General features: G+C 35.8%; 2 protein-coding genes and 1 pseudogene across 3 annotated transcripts; 2 read left to right on the top strand and 1 right to left on the bottom strand.

The window, feature by feature from the left end:
- The first annotated feature begins 8,913 nt into the window (after positions 1-8,913).
- Positions 8,914-10,390, top strand: LOC120140049 (guanine nucleotide-binding protein subunit beta-like protein). The gene is made up of 2 exons (XM_039155109.1): positions 8,914-9,871; positions 10,197-10,390. Exons 1-2 carry the CDS (start codon positions 8,993-8,995, stop codon positions 10,296-10,298), a joined length of 981 nt encoding a protein of 326 aa, XP_039011040.1. The 5' UTR covers positions 8,914-8,992; the 3' UTR covers positions 10,299-10,390.
- Positions 10,391-12,079: 1,689 nt separating this feature from the next.
- On the top strand, positions 12,080-16,317 carry LOC120140044 (L-Ala-D/L-amino acid epimerase-like). Of its 2 annotated transcripts, XM_039155105.1 has the most exons (7): positions 12,080-12,541; positions 13,389-13,499; positions 13,571-13,787; positions 14,003-14,336; positions 14,489-14,550; positions 14,644-14,716; positions 16,305-16,317. In XM_039155105.1, coding segments are annotated over exons 1-7 (1,245 nt in total). In that variant the 5' UTR covers positions 12,080-12,094; the 3' UTR covers positions 16,306-16,317. The 2 variants fall into 2 exon arrangements, with proteins under 2 accessions (XP_039011036.1, XP_039011035.1); XM_039155104.1 differs by lacking the exon at positions 16,305-16,317 and having other exon boundaries at positions 14,644-14,720.
- LOC120140046 lies at positions 14,993-20,845 on the bottom strand (annotated as a pseudogene).
- Positions 20,846-21,464: the final 619 nt, after the last annotated feature.

The following is a 21,464-nucleotide window of genomic DNA, read 5'->3' as shown; positions in this document are numbered from 1 at the left end:
CTTATGGCCGGAGCTCTCGATTCCTTTCAATTAGTGAAAGAGAAGTTGGATCGTACCTTGGTGGGAGTTACTCGGGGGAGAGTTAGGTGGATTTATCTCGACACTTGCAGGGTGTTTCCCAGAGGTTTCTCAACGAAGTAGTGTGATTTGCAAGTTAGATGAAGTTTAACTCTTACATTGTCTTTTGTGCAGAGTGTACTCAATGCTTGTTAAATATTTGAACGAAATCGAGAGATGTTATGCCTTGGTGTGTGCTTCCAACGTATGGTGTTGGATGTTTTTCTGGGAGATTTTAGTTTAATTCAATTGGAGTGTCTCTCTGATTCTTTATGCTTGTTTCCCTGTGGAGTGTCCTCATATGCTTGTTATAAGACAGTTCCACGAAAGCACATAAAAAATAACAAAACTAAAGAGGAAAAAAAAATGATGTCTTTGGACAATGAAGACCAGAGTTTAGCAATCGACAAATCTTCTACAAGGAGCTAGGAATAGTGAAGGATTGGTGTAAAAGAAGAAAGATGGGGAGTCTCCAAAGAGTGAGAGCATTTGCTTCCCCCAAAAAACCAGAAATCATCAAAAGATTATTTATGGTGGTTCAAGAAACCGGCGATCTTGAGCAGCAAGATTTCGAAAAAGATGAGGGGCATCTTCGACCCAGGAGCGATCAAGAGAGTGTCGTAACCCTTCAGCTGCCAATGCATGGGCTGGATTATTGCTATTCCGACCTGTGAAACTCAATTGGCACGAGGTCAAATTCAAAACCAGCAGTTTTGTATCTCTGATGATGGGTCGAATATCTGATAGGTCTTGATTTGAAGAATTGAGCTTCAAAAATACGAATTTATTTTGAGTTTAAATGCATTCAAGTCGTGGAATTTAACATGCTTATAGAATTTAGGATGAAGCAGTTACTCGACTATTGAATTTCTTTATTATTAAAAGTTACAGAACGGTCCCCAAACTATAGGGTGTTATTTAGTTGAGTTTCATGACTATTAAAAATTACAAAAGGGTTACCGACTATTCATATGTTCCTAAGTCGTCCTTTTTTGTTAAGAAAATGATGGTCGTCTGTTTTGGATTTATCATGTTGATTGTGATATGATAAAATCATTTATTAGTGATATATATTAGCATCGTCGTTGCTTTCAAGCACTAGCTTGGCATCATAATGTTTCAAGTACTAGCTCGATGACATAATGTAAACGGAGAGTTGATATAACTTAAAAGGTTTTGGGATCAGATTTATTATATCTCAGTCAACATGTTAACATCTAGCTCACACGATTGCTAATTTTTAACGAAAACGACGAGTTTGAAACACACGAGTAGTTGGGTGACCATTTTGTAACTTTTAATTGTTAGGGGACTCAGTAAAGTAACACCTTATAGTTGGGGGATCATTTTGTAACTTTAATAATTGATGTACTCAATGCCTTATTATCAGAGAAACATTTGTGTACTTTACCCTAGAATTTAAAATTAGAAATATGTCAAAAATGTTTAGAGATGGTACTAACATTTTAAATATTTATTGTTGAAATTTTGCATTTTAGAGTTTACGCGACGATACCTAAATAGGGATATCAATTCCTATTTTATTTATTTGAAATTTTAAAACATTAAATCAAAAAATTTACAGACACCTAACTTTTTGTCGATACTAGACCAAGGGTATCGATATCCTCGAGTCAATATTGATGCAAAGAAACAAAATTTCATAATTTTATATTTTAATATCCATATGTAATTGTTTGTATGATGGCCAACATGATTGAATTGCTTTATGATTTATTTAGTCTCCATTAATTGAATGCATAATTGGTTGTTTGTATAGAAAAAATTGATTTTGGAATTAAATATTTTTATCTTTCTATCTGAAGATAACATCTTCGACTCAGTGTAAGACAAAATGAAATATTTAGTATTACATTATTTGATATCAACACAAAGTTTAATTGATTATGGATCTAAAATGAAGTCTGTTATGTTTGTAATTGTCAATACATACCATCTAGGAGACAAAAATGTAATTGACTCCTGAAGAGTCCTTATTAAACATGTATGCCATGTTCGAGAAATTCATCAGCACTATCTTGAGCTCTGATAGACAAATGATCTCAGTATCAAGCCTAATCCTTCCTAATCCTTTACGGGTCGTGATGATGACTGCTGAATATTGGCTGAATCACACTCTCTGTATATGGAGTAAGCAGCAAAGCGAGAGGGCATTCAATTGTGGAAACATGGAGCAGAAATAGAGGACAGACAAAACAAACATTCATTGACTTAGGAATGCTGAAAGTGAATCCACTCGAGTTGAATTTCCACTTCACCACACTCCACGTTTCGTAATCTGAGGACTAGGTCTTGGACGATCTTCCCTTCGTTCAAGAATATGGGACTCTCCTCAGCCAGGCAGTTGGAGGTGCTTGGTTGTAATCTTGATAGCACGGTTCCACTTGGGATTTCTTCCAAATTGGTATGTGTTTTCAAGGCTTCTATATATGGCCTAACCTCAAATTCAGTGTCTCCCATTTTGTCATCCTTAGTAAATGTGCCATGTCGTACACGGTATGGAATCATGTACAAGTAGGTAAACAAAGGAATGCCTCAAGGATCAAGTTATGGTATATAGTAATCAAGACACTTACCAGCGTTATTGGAATATTAGGATCTGTTATGGATAGAGTTAAATCGTCATTCCACCTTCTTTATTATACGAGTCTTGAGTCTCTAAAAAAAGAATGCAGTCGAGATGGTCATTTCAAAAAGAAATCTTATTCCCACGAGATGTGGGATCATAAGCATAGCAAAAGTGATAAAGCTCCAATCAAGAAAGTGGACACTTTGTGTTGTCGATATGTAGCTAAAAATCATTGATATTGTACATATTGTAAGCCAAATCATCTTTTAAAATTTTATCAACAATCTTTGAATGATAAAGGGAAGAAAATGAAAATATTTTTTTTTGTGAAAATGACGAAGATGACTATGACCTTGTTGGTTTAACTTACTTAGATATTGATAGTTTTTTCAAATCACCTTAAGGGAATAATTTGTCTTTACTACTCTTGAAGGAAATGGTTAATCTTTTAAATTTTATTGTTTTAAATAAATTTTCGTATTTTGTTATTTCTTTTTAACAACATGATTATTAAGTTATGGTTTATTTTAAATATTTATGTGACATTTTTTTTAAATATGATTACTTCTCAAATACAATTTATGAATAATAGTAAAGATTTATACTTAGCAAATGATGCATGTACTCATACAACATAAGAAATAATTTTCTCATTAACAATACAAATGGCTAATGTGAGTTTAAGGATACGAAAGAAGAAGTGTATTATTTTCAAGTGGAAGTAAATTACAAAAGCGCAAAGACAAGTTTATCATCAACCATGATTGGTGGTATGAAGCTAATTGGGGGTTCATGTAGAGTTTAAGCTAATAGGATTTATCTTAACCTCTGTCATGACATTTTCATGATTCTAAATTGTTGAATAATCGGGTAAAGAAAGCGAAAGAACACAAGAATTTTAACGAGGTTCAGCAATGTGTTTACGTCTTGGGTGCCTAGGCGACGCTAGAAGTTTTATTCAATGTCTCATAGGTTTAAGTTACATCTCTATTTATAATAAATAAACCTGGTACATAATTACAAAATTAACCCTATACCGTACTGCGAGGCTGCGCCCCCGCACCCCCAACCCATATAATCGTAACCCCCACTACGAGACTTTCTTTGTTTACCGGTATATTTATGAGCCATACCTAACAAATCTCCACATTGGCGAATATCCCTCCCCTTAGGAAACATTCAATGTGGGTTGGGTTACCTTACTTCTTTAACAACTCGAAACATTCAACAAGTCCAAGCAATACTTGAACTTGTCTGTCCTAACTGGCTTAGTGAATATATCAGCGGCATTCTCGTCAGTATGTACCTTCTGAAACAAAATCTCTCCAGATGCAACCAACTCTCTGATCTTGTGAAAATGTACATCAATATGCTTAGTTCTAGCATGATATACCTGATTCTTAGCCAAGTGAATAGTACTTTGATTGTCGCAAAACAACTGAACTCCACCTTGTTGAACACCCAACTCCTTCACTAAACCAGTAAGCCATAAAGCTTCTTTTGCAGCTTCAGCCGCTGCCATGTATTCAGCTTCAGTTTTAGAAAGTGCCACAACAGATTGAATAGTAGACTTCCAACAAATAGGCCCTCCACCAAGAGTAAAGACATACCCTGTCGTAGGTCTTCTATTATCCAAGTCACCTTCATAGTCTGAATCCACATATCCTACAACCAAATGATTATCCCGCTGACTACCAAAACCAATTCCATGTCCCACAGTACCCTTTAAGTACTGAAAGATCCACTTGACTGCTTCCCAATGTTGTTTACCAGGTTTAGACATGTACTTACAAACTTGACTAACAACATGAGCTAAATCGGGATGAGTACATACCATTGTATACATCAAGCAGCCAACAACATTAGAATACGAAACCTTTGCCATATCTTCAGCTTCCTTATCTGTCTTAGGGCACTGTTCTGATGAGAGTTTAAAGTGATTTGCCAATGGAGTGCTAACTGGTTTTGCGCTGCTCATCGCAAACTTTTCTAGCATTTTCCCAACATAACCCCATTGAGATAACCACAGTTTCCTTGAGTCTCTGTCCCTGTAAATTTCCATTCCAAGAATTTTCTTTGCAGCACTTATATATTTCATATCAAATTCCTGACTCAATAAAGTTTTCAAATCGATAACATCATTCTTCGAAACAATTAACATATCATCAACGTACAGTAATAGAAAAATAAAAGAACCATCATCAAGGCTCTTAACATAGATACAACAATCATACTCACATCGCTTGTAGCCAATCTTGTTCATATAGGAGTCAAACCGTTTGTACCATTGTCTCGGAGACTGCTTCAACCCGTACAAAGATTTCTTCAATCTGCAAACTAAATGCTCGTTTCCAAGTTGAGTGAAACCTTCAGGTTGTCCCATGTAGATCTGCTCTTCTAAATCACAATGCAAAAAAGCAGTTTTCACATTCATATGCTCTAAATACAAATCCCAACTAGCCACCAATGCAAGTATTGCTCGGATTGAAGTGTGCCTGATCACAGGAGAAAAAATTTCATCATAATCAACTCTTTTCTGTTGTGAAAAACCCTTTGCTACCAAACAAGCCTTGAACTTCTCCCCCTCTTTTTATGTTACTGCTGGTTTCTTCTTATACACCCATTTGCAACCAATCGACTTCTTACCCTCAAGAAGGCGAACTAACTCCCATGTACGATTGTGATTCAAAGACTCCATCTTCTCAATCATGGCAGTCATCCACTTGTCGTTTTCCTGACTAGCAACAACAGCATGAAAAGTAACTGGATCATCACTGCTAACAGTTAGTGCAAAAGCGAAAACCCAATATGTTCGGAGGTTTTATATTCGTCCATCTCACCCTGTCTCTGGCGAGACTATAATCCTGCAAATCATCCGTAGCGGAACCACCAGAAGTCGGTTGAGAAGTTTCTGTTTTCTCAACTGGAAACTGCTTGAAATCCACCACTGTCGTGTCTTTCTTCTGCTGCAACATGGGTTGTTCATCAAAAACAACATCTCTACTGATCACAATTTTTTTGCAACTGGATCCCAGAACTTGAATCCTTTGACATCTTTCTTGTATCCCAGAAAAATACATTCCTTCGATTTTGTATCAAGTTTGGATCTCTCATCAACAAGTACATGCACATAAGCAAGACAACCAAAAATCCGTAAGTGATCAAAAGTAACATCATGACCAGTCCATACCTCTTCTGCAACTTTCTCGGCCAATGATGCCATTGTTGATCTATTGATAAGATAAATCGCTATGTTAACAGTCTCAGCCCATAAGTGTTTGTGAAGCCCCGCATTCAACCGCAAACATCTGGCTCTGTCATTCAACGACCTGTTCATCCGTTTCACAAAACCATTTTGTTGTGGTGTCTTGCGCACTGTAAAATGCCTCTTAATCCCATGCTTTTTACAGAAGTGTAAAAACTATGAATCTGTGTACTCCGTACCATTGTCAGACCGTAAACACTTAATTTTTCATCTTGTTTGGTTTTCTACCTCAGCTTTCCACAGCTCGAACTTCTCAAAAACATCAGACTTCTGTTTCAAAAAATACACCCAAAATTTCCGTGAAAATTCATCAATAAAGGTAACATAATACCTAGATCCACCCAAAGACGATATCGTGGAAGGCCCCCATACATCAGAATGTACATAATCAAGATTCCTTTCAGTTGTGTTCTTTGCAGTCTTAAAATGAACTTTAGTCTGTTTACCAAGAACACAATACATGCAAAAATCGAGCTTACAACTTTTAACACCGTGCAACAGATTTCTTTTATGTAATTCAGCCATACCACGTTCACTAAGATGAGCAAGACGCATATACTACAGTTTGGTAGTATCATCACAAGACTCAACAGAATGAACTCCACCTACAACGGTACTCCCTAACAATCTGTAAATATTCCCTGCAGTAATCTTTTCTTTCATCACAGTCAAAGCTCCTTTAACAATCCGAATGATTTCCCTATCCTCATTAGCCTTAGGGATAAAACCATTATTGTGCAAAGTGCCCAAAGAAATCAAATTCTTCTTCAAATTTGGGATATGTCAAACACCACTCAACGTTCAAACAGAGCCATCATACATCTTAATTCTGGCATCACCAATACCAACAATATTGCAACATCGATCATCACCCAAATAAACAGAACCAGAATTAACCGACATATATGTCAAAAACCATTTCCTATTTGGCGTGATGTGATAAGAATATCCAGAATCAAGAATCCAAACATCCGTCAATTGAGTCGTTGAAATAGAGAGTATATTACCCTCACTGCAATCAGAATTGTCATCATCGACCACATTCACAGACTTGGATGAGTCATCACGCTTCTCACCAGTCTGATTTTTCAACTTCGGACAATCTCGCTTCATGTATTCTGCCTCCTTGCACTTGTAACAATGAATTGTCTTCTTATCCCTAGATTTGGATATGAAATTCCGCTTCCCAGACCCTGCCTTCTCAGCTTCCGTCCACGGTCTCGATTACCCTTGACATATAAGCTATCAGCTTGAGAGCTTTCCCCTACATTCTGCTTCTGTTGGTTGTGAGACAATAAGGCTGTAGTAATCTCCTCAACTTTGATATTTGCTTTCCCATATGTAAGAGTAGTCACCATGTGTTCGTAAGAGGGAGGCAACGAACACAATAAAATCATCGCTTTGTCTTCATCCTCAATTTTCACATCAATCCGAGCCAAATCAGAAACGATTTGATTGAATACATTCACGTGTTGTGCCAAATCATGATCGTCCTACATCTTCAGCCCATACAGTCGCTACTTTAGATACAGTTTAGTCGTTAAGGATTTAGACATAAACTGACTTTCCAACTTCTTCCAAATTTCATCTGGAGACGACAGATGCATGACGTGATACATGACCTCGTCCGCCAAACATAATCGTATGGTTCCTGCCGCTCTCTGCTACAATTCTTCCTAATCTTCCTCATCCATCGACGTCGGCTTTGTATGTCGCAAAGCCTTCAGGATCCCTTGCTACGCCAACAGATCCTTCACCCTTGTTTACCATAATCCGAAGTTACCCTAACCATTGAATTTCGCAACTTTGAATTTTTCTCCTGACATCTGATACCAATTGTTGAATAATCGGGTAAAGAAAACGAAAGAACACAAGAATTTTAACGAGGTTCAGCAATGTGCTTACGTCCTGGGTGCCTAGGCGGCGCTAGAAGTTTTATTCAATGTCTCATAGGTTTAGGTTACATCTCTATTTAAAATAAATAAACCCTAGTACATAATTACAAAATTAACCATGTACCGTACCGCGGGGATGCGCCCTCGCACCCCCAACCCACATAATCGTAACCCCACTACGAGACTTTCTTTGTTTACCGGTATATTTATGAGTCATACCTAACATAAATTAATTATAACACTCCCCTTATGTTTGTATTTGGTTTGCAATTCATTTAATGTTTGTTTGATTAATAAAATGAATATGAGAGTCTTCTAGTTCAAGGGGTAAGGAAAGGAATGGTGGAAACTAAGCAAGGAACTTCCATTGATGTTTTCTGTATTTCATAACTTTTAATGCCTTATTTGTTGGTATAATGCATGTTAAATGTTTTGAGTATCAAGTATACCAATTTATGAATGTGTTGTTAAACATGCAAATGAGGTTATATGACCCTACACATTTCCTATAAGCCTTAGTAATAGAGTAAAACCTTAAATGAGTGTTTATTGGGGGTATTAGAAGTGATTTCTTAGCTTGAAATGACGATTTTGGATTTTGGTTTCAAAATTATTCTTCTGGTATCAATACCGTATGAAATTAGAGTAAAAATCTAGGTAAAATATAAAGTATAAATAATATATATTAATATATCAAATGTTTAATATTTTTAATTAATTTGATCGGTTAATTTGGTAAAAACTAAAGTTTAAACACTCATAAGGCTAAGTAATATATAAATAATATATTTAATATATTTTGATTAATAAAGTTAATTAACCGATTTCGAATCGAATTAATCGATAATCAAAGTTTGAAATAAAATATTTAATTGTTAATCGACTGGATAAAAAAATTAATCGATTAATTAATAAAAAAAATTAATCAATTAATTAATAAAAAAAAATCCGATTCAATTGATTAATTTGATTAAAACGGAAATTTGAACACCCCTACTTGAGTGCATAAATTTTCAACAAATACATTTGGATTAAAAAGAATGAAAATATGAGAGTGTATGGTATAGTTTATTTCCAAAGCCCTAATTCCCTACAAACCGGAACTATATATTCCTGTCATACTCCCCTCACATTTTCCCTTGAAAACCCTAATAGCCGCATTCGCCTCCCAAAACGCCTTGGAAAATGGCCGGTGAAGGACTGGTTCTCCGCGGTACCATGCGCGCCCACACCGACATGGTCACCGCCATCGCCACTCCCATCGACAACTCCGACATGATCGTCACATCCTCACGCGACAAATCCATCATCCTTTGGCACTTAACGAAGGACGAAAAGACCTACGGCGTCCCCCGTCGTCGTCTCACCGGTCACTCTCACTTCGTCCAAGATGTTGTCCTCTCTTCCGATTCTCAATTCGCTCTCTCCGGTTCCTGGGATGGTGAGCTTCGTCTCTGGGACTTAACCGCCGGAACCTCCACTCGTCGCTTCGTCGGCCACACCAAAGATGTTCTCTCTGTTGCCTTTTCCATTGACAATCGTCAGATCGTTTCGGCTTCTCGTGATCGAACTATCAAGCTTTGGAATACACTTGGAGAATGCAAATACACAATTCAAGAAGGTGACGCTCATACCGATTGGGTTAGCTGTGTTCGTTTCAGCCCAAATACTCTCCAACCCACCATTGTTTCATCCTCGTGGGACAAAACTGTTAAAGTCTGGAACTTGACCAACTGTAAGCTTCGTAATACATTGGCCGGACACTCCGGTTATGTGAATACGGTGGCTGTTTCTCCTGATGGGTCTTTGTGTGCCAGTGGAGGAAAAGATGGAGTGGTTCTGTTGTGGGATTTGGCCGAAGGGAAGAAGCTTTACAGTCTTGACGCTGGTTCGATCATTCACTCGCTTTGCTTTAGTCCTAATAGGTACTGGCTCTGCGCTGCCACCGAGCAGAGTATCAAAATCTGGGATTTGGAGAGCAAGAGCATTGTGGAGGACTTGAAGGTTGATCTTAAGACTGAGGCTGAGAAATCTGACATCTCTGACACCGGAAACAAGAAGAAGGTAATGACGCTTTTTTATTGGATAATATTATAGTTAGAAATCTAAAATTTTATATTACATAACTATTATGATTGTAATTTAGTCAAAACATTCTCCGGTGCAACTTAAGTTATTGTCAACTGTATAACTTTTTAGAATTGGCAGATAACATTTAAAACTTGCATATGTTATTATCTAGAAGATTATTAATCGTATAACTTTTATGTTGGACACTGTAACATACACATAAGAACTATCCTTTCTTGTCCATTAGGGTAATGAAGGGGTTATGTTTCATTGTATTGCAAAGAAAAAAAATGAAGTGTTATGTGGTGGGATATTGCAGGTGATATACTGCACAAGCTTGAACTGGAGTGCCGATGGAAGCACCTTGTTTAGTGGGTACACTGATGGTGTAATCAGAGTTTGGGGAATTGGGCGTTATTAGATATGAGTTTTAAAGAGGTTTATGTTTCAAATGTTGAAGTATCTTTGGTTTATTTATGGTTGGATATTGAGGCGTTCGCCTGTTTCATCCCAGCTCTGTTCCTTCCCTGTCCTTTTGAATTGTGGTACAAAGAAATTTTGGAAGTGATGCTATTCATCTTCTTGTTTCTTATCAATCGAATGTCATCATCTAATCTTTGTAGTGTACTTTAGAAGTTATCTTATTTATTAACTATTTTAATAAAGATTAGTTGTTTGGAAGATAATTTTGGTGATAAAAGAAGAAGATGAATAATTCAATATATTTAAATGCAAAATTTAATAATTTATTTATTGTATAGATGGTATATAAGTGAATGGAATTAATGACTAGAGCCATTTAAACGAAATAGATCATGAGTTACTCGAGTTTGATAAGGTTAAAATTCAATTACTATTTGAATTGACTCAATTTGATTCAAGCTTGAAATCAAGCTTGAACTTGACTCGAGTTCTTAATGGGTCGAAACAGAGTACTTGAGCTTGTGAGTTACTTAATACTTGACTTAAAAAACTCGTGAGTAATTCAAAAAATATATACTATCTTATTTGTTTTTAAATTAAATTATCAATAACATTAATATTTATATATTATTTAGAAAAACAATAAAAAATTTTATGTATTTAAGATTTAAGCTTGAGTTCTAGCTTGAATTGTGCTCAAGTTTGAGCTTCAATTGAGCTAAGTTTTAAAATGTTTTGAGTTTAAGTTTTTTTGAGTTCGAGTTGAATTTTAATTTTTTATTTCAATTTTGAGTCAAATTCGACAATTTTAAGCTGCGAGCTTTTCGTGGGGTGTAAATGAACCAAGTTTGAATGAATAAGTTTGTGCTTGTGTTCGATTTATTTTTAAAGATGTTTATGTTCAATGTTCGTTTAAATTTTTAATATCATATTTGTGTTCATTTATTTGTTTTTAAAGGTGTTTGTGTCTGTTACTTTAGTGTTTGAAGTTGAGTGGGGGTGTAAATGAACCAAGTTTGAATGAATAAGTTTGTGCTTATGTTCGATTTATTTTTAAAGATGTTTATGTTAAATTCGTGTTCGTTTAAATTTTTAATATCATATTCATGTTCATTTATTTGTTTTTAAACATGTTTGTTAGTGTTTGTTTATATGTGCAAGCTAAAAAATGGAGAAACTATAACACTAGTGCTTAAGCTCTTTAAGTTTCATAGTTTAAACTTCAAATTTTAGCTCGTGTTCAGTTTAGTCCCTTCATTCACCTGTATTTAAACTGTAAACAAAATAAAAAGTAAACGAGCTTGATCATTAATATAAACGAACGAATTGATAAACTAGCTCATAAACGAAACAGACATCTATATTCGTGTTTGTTCATTTATTAAATAAACATAAAAATTTTGTTTATATTCACTTATTTAGTTTAACAAACGAATATAAAAAAATTATTCGTCGAACGTTCTATTTATTTACACCCCTAAATATATTGATTAAGATAATAATGATACAATACACATTTTATAATAAAATTAAAAATTATTATCTAAAAAGTTATTTTAACAAAATTTATTCATCACGTTTGAACTTTATCCAGATAAATAAATAAGGTGGCCGGCTACCACCGCCGAAACCATCCAAAATGCCACCAGAACGGAAACTGACACGTTGAATATAAAATAATTTCAACTAAACAAAACCCTTTGGAACCCAAGAATCATAAGCTATGGTTATGGCAACTGCTCTTCACATCACTTCCTCGAACCAATCAAGCTCTCTCAGAACAAAACCCATCAAATGTTCTCTCAATCGGCCATTTCTTTTTTCCCTAAACCCCTCAAATTCCAGCTTCCCATTTTCAATCCCTATGTCAAGAATTCAATGCAAGTCCCGGTTCCTTCTTCTACAACAAATTCTGGGTTCAAGAATTTGTTGGAAACTTTCACGGTGGAAGTTCATAAAGCTGAGAACAGACCACTCAATGTACCTTTGATTTCTCCTTTCACCATAGCCACTTCTAGGCTTGATAAGGTGGAGAACGTGGCCATCAAGATTGAGCTGAAAGATGGATGTGTTGGTTGGGGTGAGGCTCCGATTCTGCCCTTTGTTACGGCAGAGGATCAACCTACTGCCATGGTTAAAGCCAAGGAGGCCTGTGAGATGCTCAAGAGTTGCTCTTTCATGACCCTTGGGGCAGTACTTGGGGAGGTTTCTGATCTTTTGCCTGGACATCAGTTTGCTTCAGTGAGATTATATTCTCTGTTCTTTTCTTTTTCGACTCAGCGGGTATTTGTACTAGTAATGATTCATTATATGTTCATACAATGTTCTTATAAACGACTTAGATAAATTCTTTGTTTAGCAATTGAACTATGGATGCATTTTATGTAGAAGTTGGTCTCACCAGGGATGGACCCAGGGTGACCGATTCAAATTATAATATATTTTCTTTGTATTTTCTATTGATAATCTGATTTTGTACTCCGTAATATCTTATAAGTTCGCCCCTCCTCTAGCATAAAATCTTACATTCGTCCCTAGGATTTGGAATTCACATTTTGGCTGAATGAATCAGAAAGGGAAAGGAAAATGGGGGAAGTAAGATAGTGTATGGTTGCAAATTGCGTCTAAACATCTGAAACATATGTGCTTTTAGTTCTTGCATGTGAGAGGGTTCTTCCCCTGTTCGATTGTTCTTGCAATATAAAGTTCGGGAAATGATACGAGAAAGAGAGTAAGAGCGAGCATATGCAGTTGTCAAACATACACATTTTGAATTTCAGCTTCTTCATTAAAGTCTTATGCATAGGAGGCTTTCTCCTCCCCTCCTTGGCCATTATCGCGTTTAAAGCTGAGGTCTATGAACACGGACATGTTATATCTCAGTTCATTTCTTAGTTTCCTCTGCCTAGACGGTTTAGTATCTCTCATACTGTTCAAACAATTGAAGGTTGGGATGAGTTTAGTCGGACAAATGCATGTCCAAATTACGGTCTACTGGAAGATTATGGTTCTTTATTCTGCTTCATTTTTATAATTCTCGTAATAGGAGGGTTTTCTGTGTTTCATTAGACTGTTCTTGCAACTGAAGGTTAGGGCAGGAGTTGAGATGGCATTGATCGATGCAGTTGCTAAGAGCATTGGTGTACCTCTATGGAGACTATTTGGTGGAGCTTCAAATACAATAACCACAGATATAACAGTTCAGTTTCTCTCCCTTCATCATTTTCAGTTTACTTCCAGAATTGTCAGTTCAGCCTTCTATGTTTGCAGATTCCTATTGTTTCCCCAGCCGAAGCTGCTGCATTAGCTTCAAAGTATCACAGACAAGGATTCAAAACTTTGAAGCTTAAGGTGGGAAAGAACCTGAAAGCTGACATTGATGTTTTACACGCAATACGTGCTGCCCACCCTGATTGTTCATTCATTCTGGATGCTAATGAGGGATATAGACCTGAGGAGGCTATTAAAGTTCTTAAAAAATTACATGGTACGGAATGTATAAAAGAAAAAAAGTTAAGATTCTGCAACATGCGTACTAGCTATGGCAAAACAAGCACAAACCAACAAGTTATTTGTTTTTGAATGATCTGAAATTTAGATATTTGTAACATTCTCTATCATGAACAACATTTCAGTAGGTTTTTTGTATCTTCAATTTCGTTTTTATAAATCTTAAGCCTTTTCCTTTTCTTTTCATGGCAGAAATGGGAGTGACTCCTGTTCTTTTTGAACAGCCAGTTCATAGAGATGATTGGGAAGGTCTCGGTTGTGTTAGTCATTTCGCGAAAAGCAAATATGGGGTATCTGTTGCTGCAGATGAGAGCTGTCGAAACTTAGCTGATGTTGAGAAAATAGTGCAGGGAGAACTTGCAGATGTTGTTAACATTAAGCTTGCTAAAGTTGGAGTAGTTGGTTCTCTTGAAATCATAGACTTGGCCAGGGCATCAAGCCTAGACCTCATGATTGGCGGTATGGTTGAAACCAGGTTGGCCATGGGCTTTGCAGGCCATCTTGCTGCCGGCCTTGGATGTTTCAAGTGAGTATCTAATTTCTTGTTAAAGAAATGAGTACAACTGTTCAACCATAGCTCGCTCATGTATATGTGGACTGTCATAAATGTGACTTTTCTTCTGTGTTATAAGTTCAATGTAGTTGTTTCAAATTCTAACTTGAAGATATGCTGTGCAGATTTGTTGACTTGGATACTCCCCTTCTGCTGGCTGAGGATCCAGTTCTTGACGGATATGAAGGTATTATATTTTACTTCTTAATTCGACCTTTGGTTCGTCTGGTTTTATGATACAAAATTCGACATTTGACCATGTTTGATTTTTTGTGGCTAGTTCTTGGAGCTGTTTACAAGTTCACAGATGCTACAGGCCATGGTAGTTACCTTCACTGGGAAAATGTAGCATGGTAAGCCTCTAGTTTACCACATAATTTGTTGTAAAAGGGAGCAACTGGCCAAAGATCAAGTAGCAGGGTATTCATATCTGTAAGGGAAGCTTCAATAATAATTCGGGGAGCATTCGGGTAGGAGAATGTAAGATTTTTCGATTTGGTTGATTGAATATAAGATAATTTAAAAATGCATTTTATTTATAGTGTGTTAATGATAAATAAAAATTGAAACAATACTAGTAAATGAAAGTTGACTATGATTTGTGCTCGACTGGAGGTAGATTGAATTTATTCCTTTATTGAAATACGAACAAAGAATACCTCAAACAATCATCAGTGACAGTGTGCTCGATTTGTCACACCGTCAAAAAATAGAATATTTGGAGAAATGCCTCTCAAAATTCATATACGTATATGTATAGAATGGGGGAAGAACTTACAAATTTAAAAGGTTTGAAATTTGATTTCACCCCACCATCCAAGGGCTCTTATCAGCCGGAAATGCAAAATTGAGCTCAAACATCTCCCTTGACATGTTACCACCTTCACTGAACCCTACAAGTTTTGCCACTATTTGAGCACTATCCTCAATGTTTTTGGCATCATGAGGATCTGTCCAGAGCTTGTTTATGAATTGCAGCCTCCTCTGCTTCCGGACCAGTGGTACATTCCATTTAATGTATAATGCATCTCTCTCCGCACTCAAACGCAAGGTCAACCTCTTTGCGAGGAATTCCTTTTCACGCTTCAGGGCTCTAATGCTAACAAAGAAATTTCAAGCAGGGATAAGCTAACAGAATCAACTGAAAGCAACAAGATTTGTGTAGTTGAGAGGGAAAACCTTGATGACAAGGACACAGCACACTCATCTCCTACTAGAGCTGGGCTTGCATTTCCAAGTTCTGCAAAATGGTTCTGCATCCAATTTAAGCGCCTGAGCTCCACTTCCATGTATATTTGGTCGGCAGGGTCTTCCCTGAATAACAATTAAAACTGTGTCCTATGGATGATGGAGACATAGCAGGCGTCCCATAACTCAATAATGTGTTGCCTTTGTTCCCTGAAGGTTACATGCCATGGAACTTGGGGTTCCTCTGGTTCAATCGCACTCTTGTCATCCTCTAAATTCTGTCCAGCCGCTTCGTTTGCTTCCAGTTCAAGCACCTAAAAACAAGTTCAAAATTAAGTAAATTCTCCATAAACGGGAAAAAGAAAAAGAGAGAAGAATGTAAGATACAACATGTAGAAAGGGGAAAAAGCAATTATTTTACCTGACAAACAAGTAGATGCTTCTGGTATTGCAGTTTAGCAACACGCTCTTTCAGTTCAGTTACATATGCTCTTATGCTTCTTACGTTCTCTTCAGCTGCATTCTGAAACATCTTCTGCATTTTCTTCATGTTAACTGAACTTGAACGTCTATATCCTGGAGGCGTGCCTTCCTTTGAAGAGACATCTCCAACCTGTTCACTCTTAGCAGGTGTTCCTTTCTCGGACTCCGGGAGTGTCTCCTTGGAGACAATGTCACCATCCTCTGGTGCTCTGTTTTCTTCATTATCAGTCTCCATAATTTGCTGAGAGGTTGATAGAGGCGAGCATGGAGATTTTATAATTTTTTTCTGGTTTATAACATTACTTGAAGATAAAGGAAGCAAATTCTTCTTTATAGACTGATTCTTAGTTTTGGAGGTTGCTTCATATTTGGATTCCTGATTACTGCTTGGAAGAGACATGACCAATTTGTCTATTTACTTCTGAACATTTTCTAATTGCTCCTCAAGGTTAGCTATTGTGCTACCTTGTAAATGAAGTCTTGTTATCTCTTCCTTGAGGTTAGCACTGATACTTTTGTTAGGAGCTATACCAGTTCCAACTTCAATCTCCTTTTTAATAGACCCGACAGCACACATCTCCCTTATTTCTGCCTGCAGCTTGGCAATTGTCACAGCTGCATCTTGATTACCTAGTCTATGATAAGCCACCTCTTTTTGGAGTACTTCCAGAGCTCGGTTTGCTTCTTCTCCAAGCTGTTCTTGGAGGTGTTACAAGTTTACGAATTTCATGCATAAGTGTGAAAGGGGCAGTTGATGATTGCCTCATAGACTGCCTTAACAATGTTTTCCTCGATTTATCATTATGGCTTAGTTCCTTCCCTTCAAGTTTCGGAGACAACACATCAGAATAAGAAAGACACTTCTTCACTGATGGATGTGGCAACTCAATTGGGTTTGAGGTCTGAATAGATATATTAAACAAACAATAAACAGTTATTTGAAATTAATCAAAAAGAAGAGAGAAAGAAATGAAACAAGGGGATATAGAAGAAAACCTGCTGCTGCTCCTGAAGTTTTTTGCGTAACTCATCCACTTGGAATTGTGCAAGATCTCTTTGGCGCTTCAGTTGTTCAATATCCATTTCCATCTACAAAGCAAATACAGAAAATGTGATTATGGTTTCAGTTTCATTTGCAATATAAAATTATTTCAAATAGCTTATTACCTGTTGTATTTTGAAGTCTTTCTCCCTATATAGATCAGGGGTTCGAAGTTCTGCTTCTAGCCTGGCTACTTCTTTCTGCAGATGTTTGACTAGCTGTTTATTTGAAACAACCTTTCATAAAAAGAGAAAAATGTAATCTTGTCAATTCACTTCAACGTTCATGCATTTGGAAATCCACGTAAATCTCATTAAGCACAAAGAAAAAATGAGTACCATATTGACTTGCGCATTATTTGTAACTTCCTTTGCCCGGGTGGCAAAGAAGAGAGTATTACGAGATTGTTCAAAATGACTTTGTGCTGGACTCAAAGTGCAAATGATGGCAGTACGTGCATTTCCACCAAGTGAATGCTGCAAAATACGAGTAAGCTTCGAGTCTCCATATGGTATATGACCACTTCTTTTTCCAACACTGAAAAGAGAAAATTTTCATTAACAGAAGGGACAATTCAATCATGAATGTAAAATGAAAATTTAACTGTTCAGTCTAGAGAAGACTTAAGAGTATATTTAAGTTGTAGATCTGCATAATTTTTGACAATAAGAATAGCTTAAGAAGATGAGAATTTGCATCTAACTTTATCGAAGTACTGATTATACAACCAAGTATAGAACAGGAAACATTTAGAGAAGTTAATGTAGTTTCATAAGATTTTCGTCAAAAAGAAAAGTTCCCTTCTGTGCAAGATAGGTTGAAGCGCTATTCTAATTGACAATAAAAAATTACAATATGCATTTCCTTTTTCTTCATTGCCTTATTCTTCTTGCATTCATCACAAGAAGAAACCATTGCAGAGTACAAAGTTTTAGACCAGATGAAGGGGCAAATGTCGAGAAATATTATGATAAAGTCATCAAACTGAGGTTAATATGACAGCCTTCCCTGAGCCTTCCATCAGCATGCGTTTGTGAAGCTCTTTCACTTCCAGCTAGATCCACAAAGTTCTGCAAGTGTTACTCCGAACAGTTTGTCATCGGGAGCAAGAATGTATACATCTTTTTTGGGTATACTTAGATAAGATGGGAGTGGTCAAGTGAAACCTCAACCTTGACTTCTATCTAATAACTACCAAAACAAGTGTGGTTCTAAGCTAAAATTTCTCATTTTACCAGAGAAGGGATAAATCGTTCTTACCAGGCTTGCAACAAATGATCTCACACAATCAGAATTTTCACACAGAGTACTTTGAATTGTCTGCATTATTATCCAAACAAATTTATGAGTTAGCTTCCTTAGGGCATTGCGTATATTAAAGGTAGCCAACGGAAATCACCATTCTTACCAGCTTTATTATTTGGTGTGACCTCGAGCTAGTATCATTTAAGGCAGTTTCACCAACTTGCCTTTAGGCTGCAAAATGCCGGTAAAATGATTAGCTTCACATTTAGAAGAGGATGGAAAATTTTCACTTTGTCAAAGCAACAGCATCTTTAGTTACTTTCACAAATGCTAATTAGGTGCCTTAGATGGTGATCGTCACTAACTGTTTCTTCCACCAACTTCTCAACCACAGTAACTTTCTGCGGGCACAGCTTAAAACTTAAAGTTCTAGTAGAGGAAAGATAGAGGACGTTAACAAAAGAGAGGCATTACCTCCGGGTCATCAAGAAGGTTGAGATTGCGGCCGGATTCTGAATTTAGCAGGTCCCTAACATTCTCATTATAAATTTCTAATCCTGAAATTTTAATAGTAAAATCTCTCTGGTGTCTGCAAAATTCAAAGTAAAAAATAAATTGATTACGAAAAATCACGGCCATTTCAATGCAATGTTTTATGTTAAAGCACCAAACTACTCATATAAATGCAAAGCAAATTATAGGTATCAAGAACAATTAGTTCAACCAAGGGAAGTTCAGTCTCACATTCATTATATAGTGGTATATATCATTTACAGCCTTCTCAGTTATTTCAATGCAATGTTTTATGTTTTATGTCTTCCCACTGCTGGTTTGACCATATGCAAATATAGTAGCTGTGCCAGAAATTAAATAATTGAAGTGTTCAGTAAAGGGAACAAAAGACTAATGGACAGGCTTCCCAAATAAAAACGATAGAACAGAAAACACAACTTAGTACCATTTATGCCTCCCAAAGCAGACAAGGCTACACTCTTCACTCCACCATACACAGTTTCATTTAAGCATGAAGGTCAAAAAACTTTATCTGAGCAAACAAAATACAAAAACATCAAACATAAAGTTACCATGAAGCATGAACCAACTTAATAACAAGCTTGTAGTTAAGTTACCAAATGTGAAAGAAGGGGGCTGAGCTGTGCGTTCTTGAGAAGGATGCTTAGAAACAATGGTGTATTCATCTACACAATCCCATGCTACTTGATCTTTGGCCAGTTGCTCCCTTTTACTTACTGGTCTCAACCTTACAGTAACTACAATCTTCTCTTCCATCGATTTCGGGCCTCCAGGGGTTACTGGTGTCCTGTCTATCTTCCTGGCTGGGGTTCCTGGAGTTCTAACTGTCATCTTTTTTTTTTCCTTTTTTTTCTTAATTCCTTTGTGTCTTTGAAAATCAGAAAGACCGAAAGACCAAAGAAATGCAGTCAACCCTCTCACCTCCCGGGCCAAAGGAAATCGATTCAAATCTTAACTGCAAAATTCAATAGAAATAGAAATAATTAGCATATTATAAACAACTATGGAGAAATCTAAAATCAAAAGTCAACACACTGAAAAAACCTATAGATTCAAGTTTGATCTAAACTCCAAAAATTAGATATTAAAAAAGAAAAAGGAGGAAAAACTATCACTCCTTTTGTATAAATCAGTTGAAAAAAAAAGAAAAATAGGAAATAATACGAAAATTAAAGAGGTCACTCATTTTAGCATATCAGAAACAAAATCAACTAAATCCCAAAGGTGGATTCTGAAGTTTTTCTAGAGAATTAAATTTAAAAAAAAAAGGAATCACACATTTGCTAACATAAAAAGTTTCCTTTAATTATCTGAAAAAACTGCAAAATTCAATAGAAATAGAAACAATTAGCATATTATAAACAACTATGGAGAAATCTAAAATCAAAAGTCAACACACTGAAAAAACCTATAGATTCAAGTTTGATCTAAACTCCAAAAATTAGATATTAAAATAGAAAAAGGAGGAAAAACTATCACTCCTTTTGTATAAATCAGTTGAAAAAAAAAGAAAAATAGGAAATAATACGAAAATTAAAGAGGTCACTCATTTTAGCATATCAGAAACAAAATCAACTAAATCCCAAAGGTGGATTCTGAAGTTTTTCTAGAGAATTAAATTTTTTTAAAAAAGGAATCACACATTTGCTAACATAAAAAGTTTCCTTTAATTATCTGAAAATGCTTCATTTTCTGATAATTTGAACTTAATTCAGTATTTACGTACTGGGTATCAGTAATTTCGTAAAAGGAAAGTTTACTTCCTTCAATGGTTTTCCATATCCAACTCAAATCTTACCCAAAACAAACAGAAAGAAAATCTGTCTCTAAGAAAGTTGACAAGCTTACTCAAATTTCTGGATCTGATCAAAAGATTATTTGAGAGTACAGCCAGTGACAGAAGAGTGGAAAGGAGCAGACAAATAGAAGAGAAGATAGATTAGGGTTTGAAACTTTGTCTAATGGGAAAAATGAGATGCCACTGAAGAGAGACGGGACAGCGAACCAATCGATTTGAAAATTAGATCCCAACGGCTAGTTCATTTTCTCGCCAATATTTTTCTTAGTATTTAGTAATATCTTGCGGATTTTTACTTCTTTCTTCTTTTCTTTTCAATTCTCGTACAGATTTATTTTTTAATAATTTGTAATGAATGTGGTATATGTTTATAAATTTGTTAACTAATTAATGATACGTACACCTACAGACGTAAATATTTAAATTTAAAATTTTTAAAAAAGATAATATTTCTTTTTATATTCGATGCATTCTGATATACAAAATTTTGAGTAACTTGGTCTTGCAACTTGCTCATCATTGATATGTGGTAACTACTACAAAAATTTCATACAATAGAGTCGGAATATTGTTGTATACATATAAGAATTTTAACATGATGGAAATGTTTTCAAGTTTTATGCATGTACGAATTTAGAATTATTCTTTAAAATTGACACATATATTAATAATATAAAATTATTAGATGAAGTAACTATAAATAAAATATCATGATGAATATTATCAATAAAATAAAATAAAAAATTAATTAAAAAAATCATATTTTAAAGTTAACATTCGCCCTGAAAAGTTCTGAATTATCAGAAAATGT

This window comes from Hibiscus syriacus, unplaced genomic scaffold, assembly GCF_006381635.1.
Source record: "Hibiscus syriacus cultivar Baekdansim isolate YM2019G1 unplaced genomic scaffold, ASM638163v2 tig00110777_pilon, whole genome shotgun sequence".
Taxonomy (NCBI): Eukaryota; Viridiplantae; Streptophyta; class Magnoliopsida; order Malvales; family Malvaceae; genus Hibiscus; species Hibiscus syriacus.
Note: the sequence above shows the minus strand (reverse complement) of the source record. Positions and strands in the feature narration are given on the sequence as shown.